The sequence below is a fragment of the Macaca fascicularis genome, chromosome 19 (assembly GCF_037993035.2).
Source record: "Macaca fascicularis isolate 582-1 chromosome 19, T2T-MFA8v1.1".
NCBI lineage: Eukaryota > Metazoa > Chordata > Mammalia > Primates > Cercopithecidae > Macaca > Macaca fascicularis.
Window position 1 is genome coordinate 21,781,935 of NC_088393.1, and position 14,390 is coordinate 21,796,324.

Sequence of the window (14,390 nt, forward strand, 5' to 3'; positions counted from 1 at the left end):
AAATTAATTTTGAAAAGTTTTCTAATTCTTTTTAACATTTTAATATTATTTTAAATGTTCTACTTTTTGTAATTTGTTTTTTCATTCCTTCTTTGCTACATAAATGAAAACACACAACCCATCTTTGAAGTCTTCAAAAAAGCTTTGGATAGAAAATCTGGATATTATTCTGGCTTTTTTAGTGTAGACATCTTTTAAAGCTTTCAAATTGAAGAAATATACAAATAGAAATATTCTATTAAGTAGGATACATGATAATATCTATAGAATAATTACCTTTGCTTTAGTTTTTGTAGTTAATAATTTTTAAGATTACTTCCCCGATATTTTATTACTTAAGCTAGAATCCTTGTTTATTTAAGTTATTGTTAGCTTACTCAAATTTCAAAATGTAATATTTCAATTAACGGATCATTGTTAGGATTCTGCAAAAAGTCATCTGTATATTCACAAATTTTTATATCATAGAAAGGCCTTTGCCAGGCATGGTGGCTCACACCTGTAATTCCAGCACTTTGGGAGGCTGAGACGGGCGGATCATGAGGTCAGGAGATCGAGACCATCCTGGTCAACATGGTGAAACCCCATGTCTACTAAAAATACAAAAATTAGCTGGGCATGGTGGCACATGCTTGCAATCCCAGCTACTCGAGAGGCTGAGGCAGGAGAGGTTGCAGTGAGCAGAGATCGCGCCATTGCACTCCAGCCTGGCAACAGATCAAGACTCTGTCTCAAATAAAAAAAAAGAAAAGAAAAGAAAGAAAAAGAAAGACCTTTATGGCTTTTAACAGGGTTCAAATCCAGTTAAACTCTTATTTGAGGCCGGGCGCGGTGGCTCAAGCCTGTAATCCCAGCACTTTGGGAGGCCGAGGCAGGTGGATCACGAGGTCAGGAGATCGAGACTATCCTGGCTAACATGGTGAAACCCCATCTCTACTAAAAATACAAAAAAAAACTAGCCGGGCGTGGTGGCGAGCGCCTGTAGTCTCAGCTACTTGGGAGGCTGAGGCCGGAGAATGGCATGAACCCGGGAGGCGGAGCTTGCAGTGAGCCGAGATCACGCCACTGCACTCCAGCCTGGGAGACACAGCGAGACTCCATCTCAAAACAAACAAACAAACAAACAAACAAACAACAAAAAAAAACTCTTATTTGATCTAAACAGTTGCTATCTTCTTTGTTTGTACATGTTTGCAATCTAAATTTGCATATCAATTGGACCCATACCTAGAACTTTGTAGGTGTTTCTAGCCAAATTCAGATTAAATTGGCTAATAATGTCCTTCAAATTGTTGTACCTTGCTCCAATATTGAAGTATAACTTCTAGAAACAAATGAAAAACAAGTTGTTTTCAAATTATATGTTCTTAGTGTTACATTGTAACACAGTATGAAGCCTTGAAAATATCTGAAGAGAGAAAATGGAATCAGTAATGATCCAGCTGTGACCTCACTACTTAGTAATTGTGCTTTTAGCCAACTCATTTACTTATCTCTTAACTGAGCACATTTCTGGCAAGGTAGTACTAATCACTGATCAAAACTATCTTAAAAAATTTCAGAAATATCAGGGAATCCAGAGAAAATAGAGCAGGTGCTCCAAATAGTCACCATTAACATTTCGCTTTGGCCGGGCGCGGTGGCTCAAGCCTGTAATCCCAGCACTTTGGGAGGCCGAGACGGGCGGATCACGAGGTCAGGAGATCGAGACCATCCTGGCTAACATGGTGAAACCCTGTCTCTACTAAAAATACAAAAAAACTAGCCGGGCGAGGTGGCGGGCGTCTGTAGTCCCAGCTACTTGGGAGGCTGAGGCAGGAGAATGGCATGAACCCGGGAGGTGGAGCTTGCAGTGAGCTGAGATCTGGCCACTGCACTCCAGCCTGGGTGACAAAGCAAGACTCCGTCTCAAAAAAAACCAAAAAACAAAAAACAAAAAAAAAACATTTCGCTTTGTTTCAGTATCTATTTACTATCACTTAATTACATACAAAGAATACAAGAAAATTGCCCATTCCTCATTTTTAATGCTAACCCTAAAATAATAAGGCTTTTGCAGCTTGAAATCAACAGATTCTGACCAGGCACGGTGGCTAACATCTATAATCCTAGCATTTCGGGAGGCCGTGGCGGGTGGATCACGAGGTCAGGAGTTTGAGGCCAGCCTGGCCAATATGGTGAAACCCCATCTCTACTAAAAACACAAAAATTAACTGGGCATGGTGGCATGCACCTGTTCCCAGCTGCTTGGGAAGCTGAGGCAGGAGAATTGCTTGAACCCAGGAAGTGGAGGTTACAGTGAGCCGAGATCATGCAACGGCACTCCAGCCTGGGCAGCAGAGTGAGAATCTGTCTCAAAAAAAAGAAAAAAAAAGAAAAAAGAAAGTAATTAACAGGTTCTCACTGGTCCTTCAACAGAAGGTTAAAGGATGATGGAGTCAGCAATGGAAAACACTCCAAATTTTCCACGGTAAACAAATCTGGCCTCAGTTCTTGAAGTTCCCAAATTCACGGTTCTTTTGGGATATGTTGATGCATGAGCTGCAAAAGATAAAACATTCCACCTCAGAATATTTTGTTTATAAAAATTTATTCACATCTAATAATTTTAGGAGATATAAACACAGCAATGTTGATGACCATTAATTGTTAATTCTTGGAGAAAAATTGACAATTATTTCTGAAAACATGAAAAGCTTCATATAATAATTAGACTCTTACATGTGAAATTCTATTTATTATGGAGAAGTTAATAACTAATACATTACCAGCAATAAAATATAAATCATTTCTCACTGTGTTACCAATGGCAGTCCGCACAGGTTGGCAGTGTTTCTGGTTTTTGTCTTCTCAAAAGAAAGTATCTAGCCAAGAGACAAAAAGCAAATTTGAAGCAAAAGTTGGACTTTATTGAAAGAAAGCAAAGTACCTTTGGAAAGGGACCAAACGGGTGACTTAGAGATCAAGTGCCCTACCTGGCCCTTGGCTCCAGGTTCTTATACATTCACCTATTTTCTAGTTTTATGGACTCCTCCCCAGGTCCCTTTGGGCATGATTAATACCTCACTGTTACTCGTGTGGTACTTGCCAGCAGTAGGGAAGTCGTCTGCATGCTTCATGAGTGTTCTGAGGTTCTATGCTTTCTCTATTGGAGATATTTTTCTTTACCAGTTGAGCACCTCCAGAGAAAGGCATATATCGGTTAAACTCCACTATTTTGCCTCTCACTGTCCATGCTTGGATGGTCTTGTCAAATTTGTGAGATTTTATTAAGTCGTTGCCCAAGAGCTCAAAATGTTTTCTATTTGTTAGGAGGGTGCCCCTACTTGTCACCAGCTGAGATCACTTATCAATCCTGAGATGACCACCAGATAATCACCTGACATTCCTGGGGCACATTCCCAGAGCCTCTACCCTACCCCACTCATCACTATCTGACTACCTGCTCTACCTGCTCTGGGTAATCAGGATATTCTATTGCCTGCGAAACTTTTGGTATCAAACTTTTACCAATCAATATATGCAGCCCATCAACTTTCTTCACTTTAATTGTAATATGAGCTTGATTTTCTTTTGTTGATACAGTAGTTTTTATTTTATACTTAAATAACTCATTTAGTAATTTTGAAAGCATTCTAATTAAAGTAAAATTTATATGGCTGCCACCTAATAGGTTTGTAGATGTTAGCTAAAAGTCTGGCATGTGAAAAGGAGAAAAAAAAGTAGCAGGAGGGAATTTTTATCTTTCTAAATGATTACATGTGCCTCCTAAAAGGTGTTTACCTACAAATTATAGGTGGTGGCAGCAGTAGTGGACAAAGGTGTGGTGTGCAGCCCTCGATCATTTCAGTGCTGCTCCTGCTGAGCCCATGACAACCCAGCCTTGTGTGCAGCCCTCGCCCTGCACCATGACATCACATCCCCCCTGCTGGCACGGGCACATGCACCTCAGGCAGACCTCACGTGCCAGGCCTGAGCTGGCCTCGCCTGCTGCTGCTACTGCTGCTGCTTGAGCTGTTGGCCTCAAGAGCGCAGGAAACATGGGGTCACTCGGGAACTGAGAACAGCCACACTAGCATAGTCAACACCTTTTGCTGGAGCATCCATAGCCTGTTGTGAAAAGGTAGTATCTGCTGCTCAAAAGATCTTGACCTGGCTCATGAAGAGGTTTGTGTTGGGAGTAGATGTGTTTCTACAGACATTGTGGAGCGTCTAGGAAGAGCTTTTGGATGTTCTTGGACTTCATCTCCAACGTGTCCCAGCATTTCAACCCAGCCTCGGTGGCCAGCAGCCTAGCCTAGGCCCTTCTTTTAGAGGGTGTCATCTGCTTGGCCTACTGGTTCTAGTTTCTGACCCTGGACTTAATCTTTACAGCACCGCATCTGTTGTTAAGCACTTCTTCCGGATCGTGTGGACCATCCTGTTCTCCAGGTGCTGCAAGCACATTCTGCACAAGCATAAGGGTGAGGAATGAAGTGCGCCCTGTGCTTTGCAGTAAAGTCTACCTTATGTCCTGGCCCATGGGCTTTCACAGGCATGGCAGGTCCACTGTAAATAAGAAGTTGGAGCACCTGAGAACAAGGTCAGACTTTTCAACATTTGCCTCAACAGGGGGCTAAAAATTCTCCACTGCTCCAAAGAAGAGTAAAGGTTAGCCAACCATAAGTGCTAGTTTCTTTTTTCTTTCTTTCTTTTTTTTTTTTGAGATGGAGTCTCACTCTGTCACCAAGGCTGGAGTGCAGTGGCGCAATCTCAGCCACTGCAATCTCCACCTCCTGGGTTCAAGGGATTCTCCTGCCTCAGCCTCCTGAGTAACTGGGATTACAGGCACATGCCACCACGCCCAGCTAGTTTTTGTATTTTCAGTAGAGGCAGGGTTTCACTATGTTGGTCAGGTTGGTCTCAAACTCCTGACTTCAAGTTATCTGCCTGCCTTGGCCTCCCAAAGTGCTGTTACAGATATGAGCCACCACGCCTGGCCCATCAGTGCCAATTTCTACCAGTGCACTGTCTCAAAAAAAAACAAAATGGAGGGAAAAGAACAAACACCAGACCCCAAACAGACAAACAAAAAATGGCTGAGCAAGTAGGGAAAAATTGCAAAAAAAAAAAAATTTTTTTGAGACTGAGTCTCACTCTGTCACCAGTCTGGAGTGCAGTGAGGCGATCTCTGCTCACTGCAACATCAGCCTCCAGGGTTCAAGCGATTCTCCTCCCTGAGCCTCCAGAGCAGCTGAGACTACAGGTGTGCACCACCACACCCAGCTAATTTTTATATTTTTAGTAGAGACGGGGTTTCACCATGTTGGCCAAGATGGTCTCGATCTCTTGACCTCATGATCCGCCAGCCTCAACTTCCCAAAGTGCTGGGATTACCGGCGTGAGCCACCACACCCAACCGCAAAGATATTTTTATCCTTCCATTAGTTCTTGGCACAGCTCTTCTTATTCCCAGAAGAATAAAAACAGCATTTGTGTAGATCTACACATGAAATGTCATTAGTAGAAAAGTGTTTTTAAACAATGTATATAACCACATTTATCTGTAAAAAGAAATTTGTGAGTAGAGAATAAAGTTAACTTTTCCTAGCATTTAAATATATTTTTGAAAGGGTAATTAATAAAGGCAGATTAAAGCTTTTAAAAACTTTACACTGAGGAAAGAATATGCTAATTTGACATTTTAGAAAAGTTTAAATGCAGGCCAGGCATGGAGGCTCACGCCTGTAATCTCAGCACTTTGGGAGGCTGAGGTGGGCGGATCACGAGGTCAAGAAATTGAGACCATCCTGGCCAACATGGTGAAACCCCGTCTCTACTAAAAATACAAAAAATTAGCTGAGTGTGGTGGCATGCGCCTGTAGTCCCAGCTGCCCAGGAGGCTGAGGCAGAAGAATCGCTTGAACCTGGGAGGCAGAGGTTGCAGTGAACCTAGATCGTGCCACTGCATTCCAGCCTGGCGACAAAGCAAGACTCTATCTCAGAAAAATAAGTCTAAATGCAAGTGTTTGTTTTTGCAGTTTAGTGTTTGTTGGGTAAGATCTGCGCAAATTATATTGACTTAGTTCATGAATGTTGTCACTTCTAAATGTGGACGGCTGGGCTGGAGGATTAAACTCAATCTCTTTTGAATTCTGGTGACCCTCTGCCAACCCTCCATCAGATTTCTAAATGAAATAATTATTTTTAGAAGACTTAAGGTTTTTTTTTTCCCTCTGTAGTTTGATGTATTTTAACGTCAATGTTTTGACGTTGGAAAAAGAACGGAAGAGCAAAAAAAAAAAAAAAAGCCTTTGGGGTTTGATGCCAAGAGCCATCTTGGTAAGCACTGAAGATCATTCAAGATTCAATATAATGTGCAAATTTTACTGCTAGCCAGCTAGGCATATATACAAAAGCTATACACTTGAAGATTTTTGGTTTCATTTTGGTTTTGGTTAATGTGGGACCTTAGAAGGAAAACAAACAGTAGTAGCTAATAACATTCTCAAATCTATTGCTGCTTAGAAAGCATTCTCAGGAACAGTAAGCTGCAATAGACAAGCCTTGGTGAAAATCTGAATTAGCTGGTTTTCTTTGAAATACTTACAGTAGTGCTTTTTCTGAGGTCTATTCTGCTCTCATTTTAGGTGGCCTCTATTGGCAAAGACTGAGACATACATAGTGGACAGCTGTGAGGACCCTGGGCAAGGGAGATTCAAAAGACATGGGTCAGGGACTGGTGGAAACACTAGTCTGCTAGAACTCATTAGGAAGTGAAGCCTAGCATTTGGATAATGCACCTTTGAAGGTATCTGGTGATCATAAATGTCTCCATGGCCCTTCTCAGCCCACCAGTGTGCCCTAGCGGCCACTCACAAAGCCCTGCATGCAGGTTTGTAGGCAGACCTGCCAGATCTGCTAGAATCAAGACCTTATAGTACAGGTCTCACTTCGAAGAAAAAAGCTGTCTACCCACTCTTGTGAAAAGATTGTGAAATTTAATTTTGAATTGCAAGTATTTGGGAAACAGGTGTAGATTTCTTTGAGGATGCTTACAAAACCAGTTTTTTGTTTTGAGACGGAGTCTCACTCTGTGGAATGCAATGGCATGATCTCGGCTCACTGCAACTTCTGCCTCCCAGGTTCAAGCGATTCTCCTGCTTCAGCCTCCCGAGTAGCTGGGATTACGGACACATACCACCACGATCAGCTAATTTTTGTATTTTTACTAAAGACGGGGAAAATGTCCCCTCCACATGAATAATCAATATTATTTCTTCATCACTGGTATTTTCTATCTCTGACTTGAAGTTACAAACTAACTCCAGCAAAAATATTTTTGGCTTATTATGGACAATCTGTTACACAGCAAGCACTGTCATGCTTGTTTGCTACATTTATGTATAGAAACATCCTCAAAAGGCCAGGTGCAGTGGCTCACGCCTGTAATCCTAACACTTTGAGAGGCTGAGGCGGGCACATCACACGTCAGGAGATGGAGACCATCCTAATACAGTGAAACCTTTTCTCTACTAAAAATACAAAAAGGAAAATTAACTGGGCGTGATGGTGTGTGCCTATAGTAACAGCTACTCAGGAGGCTGAGGCAGGAGAACTGCTTGAACCTGGGAGGTGGAGGTTGCAGTGAGCCAAGATCACGCCACTGCACTCCAGCCTGGGCGACAGAGCGAGATTCTGTTTCAAAACAAAACAGAACAAAAAAACTTCAGAACATATAAAGCCACCCTAGTATTTACCTATTATTAGCTCAATAAATTTACGTATGTCAATTATAGAAAGTGAAATGAATAACTAAAGTAGGTTTATATAGAAGTCTCCAATTAAATAAACAAAATCGAATGTCCTAACTAAATATAACTTAAAACACTAATTGTGGAATTCCACCTAAAAATTTTGTGTGCACAACTAAATTTCATAAAAATCATTCTTATAATCCCTGGTGAGCTTACATAATGAATACCTCATAAACTATAAAAGAAAAAATAATAAAAAAGAAAGTGATGGGTTTAGCATGAGTACCAAGCAAGTTAAAAAAAAAAAAAAGTTTGCATGGGGAGATTCTGAACCATAAGCCATAAAATCCTACAGTAATGAATTCAATAGAAAGCAGACAGTATAGATTGCCTTTCGGCATTTTTGAGGTTTTTAGTTTTCTAGTAAATTAGTCACGTTATTAAAATTACTTGTCTTGCTTCAATATTGATTTTTTTCTTCCTAAAATAGGTACAAACTCATACTCACAAGAACAGTTATTTACTCCATAATTTTCTTACACCTAAGGTTTATCTTTAGAGTGATGTATGTATATATTTAACTCTACGTAGGCCAAAACTAAAACTCTGTGTTTCAGGCAGAGCAGCCACATATTCAAGGAAAAATATATAACAATGTTTATTCATGACTCAGAAATGTATGGATTTTATTTACACTCTATATAATTTTTATAATTAAAATGACCCTGTAGTCAATAACAATTTAATTGTACATTAAAATAATGAAAAGTGTAGAATTGGCTTGTAATGCAAATGATAAATGCTGAAGGTAATGGATACTTTATTTATCCTGATGTCACTAATACATATTATATGCCTGTATCAAAACATGTCATATATTGCATAAATATATACACATTTGGCTGGGCACAGTGGCTCATGCCTGTGGTCCCAGCACTCTGGGAGGGCGAGGCAGGCAGATCACGAGGTCAGAAGATCAAGACCATCCTGGTCAACATGGTGAAACCCCATCTCTACTAAAATACAAAAATTAGCCTGGTGTGGTGGCGGATGCCTGTAATCCCAACTATTTGGGAGGCAGAGGTAGGAGAATCACTTGAACCGGGGAAGTGGAGGTTGCAGTGAGCCAAGATCATGCCACTGTACTCCAGCCTGGGTGACAGAGTGAGACTCTGTCTCCAAAAAAAAAACCAAAAAGCAACCAAACAAAAAAATTATGAATAGCACAAATAAGGTAATTAAAATCATACTATGTATCCACAGAAATTAAGAACAGTAAGTTTAAATAAGACAAGAATATTTAACCTATAGAAAAAATATTCTTTAACTTATTTGCAGTTGAAAGCCACTGATGGAGATTACTAGAAATGTTAGTCCATTATGTTACCAAATAGTATATTGTTACCATCTTTTACATACACCCTTGAGTAACGTGGAATAGGTTAAAGTTAGAAGCATGTTTCATTGAATGCACAATGGTCTTAACACATTTTTTAAAAAGTTATGTTTACATGTAAAATGTTAAAAGATATACTTCATTACATAAAATTACAATAAAATGATTTACTACTAATTTAACCAATTTTAACTATAATAAAAAACTTTTCTCACTATAATGCAGAAGATTATTACTCTGAAAACCTACCTCCTACATCACTCCTTTATAAGTTAGCCACAAAGTGCCTCTCCAATTACTGAAAATGTAATTTCATTACTGAAATGTAATTTCAATCACATGCTTTCACATGTGAATATAGCAGGAATGAAAATTCATGAATCTTACATTCTTTTTTTGAGATGGAGTTTGACTTTTGTTGCCCAGGTTGGAGTGCAATGGTAGGTATGATTTCGGCTCACTGAGACCTCTACTTTCCAGGTTCAAGGGATTCTCCTGCTTCAGCCTTTGAATTAGCTGGGGTTATAGGTGCCTGGTAAATTTTTGTATTTTTAGTAGGGACAGGGTTTCACCATGTTGGTCAGGTTGGTCTCAAACTCCTGACCTCAGGTGATCCACTGGCCGCAGCCTCCCAAAGTGCTGGGATTACAGGTGTGAGCCACCATGCCTGGCTACATCTTATATTTTAGTATCCTTACTGTTCCATAAAAAAATGTTTTAAATAATGCCCACCTAATAAAAGAATCTCTCATATCTTTGATGCAGCAACAATTGGTCACATGCTTTCACATGTGAATATAGCAGGAATGAAAAAAGAGCATAGTTATTTGAGAGTTTAATCATGTCATTATTCACTAATTCAAAAATCAGTAATTTTCTCAAGATAAAAGTATACTTTAAATGTAGTTATAACTCTGAAAATTTTCTACTTTAATGTTATATACAATTTATCCACCAAGTATTATTTTGGGTTGTTTTCTGTACTTAGCACTGATTTAGTGTAACATCTGAAGTGTCCATGCCTTAGATATTTCCACTGTGAATTCTCAGATGTTTACACAAACTTAATTTAGGATTACATTTTTTTCATATTTACTGCATCTGCAAAAACATATTTTAGTATGAACCCTCTGGTGTTTTCTATGCTGTGGTTTTTGAAAAAATGTTTTTCCAAACATTACATTTGTAGGGTTTCTCTGCAATATAAATTCCCTGGTGTTGAACAAACTTTGTACTATCAACCAACTACTATAGACCCTCATGTTTTATAAGCTGTAGTTTTTCAAAACTGTTTTTACAAATTTATTACATTTTCCAGGTTTTTCCAATATAAATTTTCTGATGTTGAACAATATTTGAGCAACTGCTTCAGGGTTTTCTTTAGTACAAAATGTGTACAATAAGATCTGTGATACACGTAATGGTATACTACAACCCTCTTTGTATTTGTAATGTTTGTCTTCAGAATGAATTCTCTTCTTCACTTTAAAGGCTTATATTTTCTGAAAGATCTTTTGACACTACTTGCATCTATAATGGTTTTATTAAGTACCGACTCTCTGATGTTGAGTAAGATATGAGCAGATATTAATGGCTTTTCCACATTCTTTGTGTATACACCTTTTCCCAAGTAAAAATTATTTCCTGTGCAATAAGGTATGAGCATTAATTAAAAGTTCTGCCACATTCTTCATACTTGTAGAAGTTTACTCCAATATAAATTATCTTACCTACAATCAAGTGTGACAACCATGTAGAGGCTGTGTCACATTCTTTACATTTCTAGAATTTCTCACCAGTATAATTAATTTCATGTTTTAAAAAGTTTGAGGTGTTGTCAAAATCACTGTCACATCTTCAGGTTTGTAGAGTTTCTCTCCAGTATGAATTTTGTTATGTGTAGTAAGGTTTGAATATTGGTTGAAAGCTTTGCCACATTCTTTACATTTGTAGGGTTGTTCTTTAGTATGAATTCTCTTGTGTGTATTAAGGTGTGAGGAATAGTTAAATGCTTTGCCACATTCTTCACATTTGTAGGGTTGCTTTCCAGTATGAATTTTCTTATGTTCAATAAGGTTTGAGGATCGGTTAAAAGCTTTGCCACACTTTTCACATTTGTAGGGTTTCTCTCCAGTATGAATAATCTTATGTGTAGAAAGGGTTGAAGACAGTTTAAAAGCTTTGCCACATTCTTCACATTTGTAGGGTTTCTCTCCAGTATGAATTATCTTATGTTTAGTAAGGGTTGAAGACCACTTAAAGGCTTTGCCACATTTTTCACATTTGTAGGGTTTCTCCTCAGTGTGAATTATCTTATGTTTAGTAAGAGTTGAGAACTGGTTAAAAGCTTTACCACATTCTTCACATTTGTAGGGTTTTCCTCCGGTATGAATTTTTTTATGTGTAGTAAGGTTTGAAGATTGGGTAAAAGCTTTACCACATTCTTCGCATTTGTAGAATTTCTCTCCAGTATGAATTTTCTTATGTGTAGTAAGGTTTGAGGATTGGGTAAAAGCTTTGCCACATTCTTCACACTTGTAGGGTTTCTCTCCAGTATGAATCCTCTTATGTTTGGTAAGGATTGAGAAATGGTTAAAAGCTTTGCCACATTCTTCACATTTGTAGGGTTTCTCTCCACTATGAGTTATCTTATGTTCAGTAAGCTTTGAGGACCACTTAAAAGCTTTGCCACATTCTTCACATTTGTAGGGTTTCTTTTCAATGTGAATTTTCCTATGTTTACTAAGGTTTGAGGACCGGCTAAAAGCTTTGCCACATTCTTCACATTTGTAGGGTTTCTCTGCAGTATGAATTCTCTTATGTGTAGTAAGGTTTGAGAACTGGTTAAAGGCTTTGCCACATACTTCACATTTGTAGGGTTTCTCTCCAGTATGAATTCTGTTATGTTTAGTAAGGGTTGAGGGCCAGTTAAAGGCTTTCCCACATTCTTCACATTTGTAGGGTTTCTCTCCTGTATGAGTTAACTTATGTTCAGTAAGCTTTGAGGACCACTTAAAAGCTTTGCCACATTCTTCACATTTGTAGGGTTTCTTTTCAGTATGAATTTTCTTATGTTTAGTAAGGTTTGAGGAGCGGCTAAAAGCTTCACCACATTCTGTACATTTGTAGAATTTCTCTGCAGTATGGATTCTCTTATGTGTAGTAAGGTTTGAGAACTGGTTAAAGGCTTTGCCACATTCTTCACATGTGTAGGGTTTCTCTCCAGTATGAATTCTCTTATGTTTAATAAGAGTTGAGGGCCAATTAAAGGCTTTCCCACATTCTTCACATTTGTAAAGTCTCTCCCTAGGATGAATTTTCTTATGTTCACTAAGGTTTGAGGATTGGTTAAAAGCTTTGGCACATTCTTTACATTTGTAGAACTTCTTTCCAGTGCGAATTATCTTATGAGTAGTAAGGATTGAGGACTTGTTAAAAGCTTTGCCACATTCTTCACATTTGTAGAGTTTGTATCTAGTATAAATTTTTTTATGCGTAGTAAGGTGTGAGGACCAGTTAAAGACTTTGCCACATTCTTCACATGTATAGGGTTTCTCTCCAGTATTAATTCTCTTACATTTAGTGATGATTGAAGGCCAGTTAAAAGCTTTTCCATATTTTTCACATTTGCAGAAATTCACTCTGGTATGAATTATTTTATGTTGAGTTAGCTGTGAAAGCATGCAAAATGATTTGTCACATTCTTTGCATTTGAAAAGTTTTCTTTCAGTATGGCTTATCTTATGTCTGTTTGAATTTGAAAATTCATGAAAGGTTTTCACACATTTGTCAAATAGAAATATGTTGCTCTGGGTAGCTGGCAAACATTGGTTAAATCCATTATAACCTCCTCTGCGCACCTTACACTCATCCACACTTTTACAGTCTTTTTTTAAATGTACATTTTTATGTCCACAGTTTTTATATCTTCTCAGTGTCACTTTTTGGAAAGGATGTTTTATATGCTGCTCTGGCCAAAAGTCTTGGGCAACATGAGAACACATAACTGAAAAAAATAAAAATAACAAATTATTCCACTTGCTAGACTCAGAGATAAATATACTTTACCTAACATATAAAATCACACAAGTTATAAGAGCAAGATGTCATAGAAAAATGCCACAGGCCCTAATTTATTTATAGACATACAAATGTAACAAAAACATACTGATCAAAATGCATCAGCGAAAAATTTATAAATAAGTGTGTGCAGTGCCCCAGGTGAGCCCAATGCAAAGAGCCACAAAGAAGGAAAAGATAATGGTTACATTTACCCAACACAGTTTTTTCTGCTCTCCAACATAACACAGTGCCTTTAGAAGTACATTGCCAACTCCAATTATTTTGCATATAGGGGAATACCTGAGAGTGGATAATTTATAAAGAAAAAAGGCTTATTGGCCGGGCGCGGTGGCTCAAGCCTGTAATCCCAGCACTTTGGGAGGCCGAGATGGGCGGATCACGAGGTCAGGAGATCGAGACCATCCTGGCTAACACGGTGAAACCCCGTCTCTACTAAGAAATACAAAAAAATAGCCGGGCGAGGTGGCAGCGCCTGTAGTCCCAGCTACTCGGGAGGCTGAGGCCGGAGAATGGCGTGAACCCGGGAGGCGGAGCTTGCAGTGAGCTGAGATCCGGCCACTGCACTCCAGCCTGGGCTACAGAGCGAGACTCCGTCTCAAAAAAAAAAAAAAGAAAAAAGGCTTATTTTGCTCACAATTTGGCAGACTGTACTACAAAGAAGTGTGTACCAGCATCTGTTTCTGGTGAGGGTCTCAGGAAGCTTACTGTTATGGTGGAAGGCAAAGAGTAACTGGAAATATCACATGGTAACAGATAGAGAAGGTATGAGGTGAAAGAGCCAGGTTCTTTCAATGAACCAGCTCTCTCTTGAATTAACAGAGTGTAAACTTTCTTATTACCAAGACGATGGTGTCAAGTCATTCATGAGGAATTCACCTCTATGACAAAAATACCTCTTTCCAGGTCCCACATCCAACACTGAAGATTACATTGCAGCATGAGGTTTGGAAACATGGACATCCAAACCATATCACAGACAAAGTAAACTTAACAGACTCATATAAACCTTTCCAGTAAAAAGCAAGAGAACGGCCAGGCGCGGTGGCTCAAGCCTGTAATCCCAGCACTTTGGGAGGCCGAGACGGGCGGATCACGAGGTCAGGAGATCAAGACCATCCTGGCTAACACGGTGAAACCCCGTCTCTACTAAAAAAGACAAAAAACTAGCCGGGCGT

General features: G+C 39.0%; 1 protein-coding gene across 24 annotated transcripts in view; it reads right to left on the reverse strand.

Moving 5' to 3' along the window:
• Positions 1–8,393: 8,393 nt before the first annotated feature.
• ZNF43 (zinc finger protein 43) overlaps positions 8,394–14,390 on the reverse strand; it is a 43,363-nt gene continuing 37,366 nt past the window's right edge. For all 24 annotated transcript variants that reach the window (XM_065536182.2, XM_045378927.3, XM_065536180.2 and 21 more), the window contains one exon: positions 8,394–13,138. In XM_065536182.2, the coding sequence (XP_065392254.1) occupies positions 10,950–13,138 (2,189 nt within the window). In that variant the 3' untranslated portion in view covers positions 8,394–10,949. The remainder of the gene's footprint in view (positions 13,139–14,390) is intronic.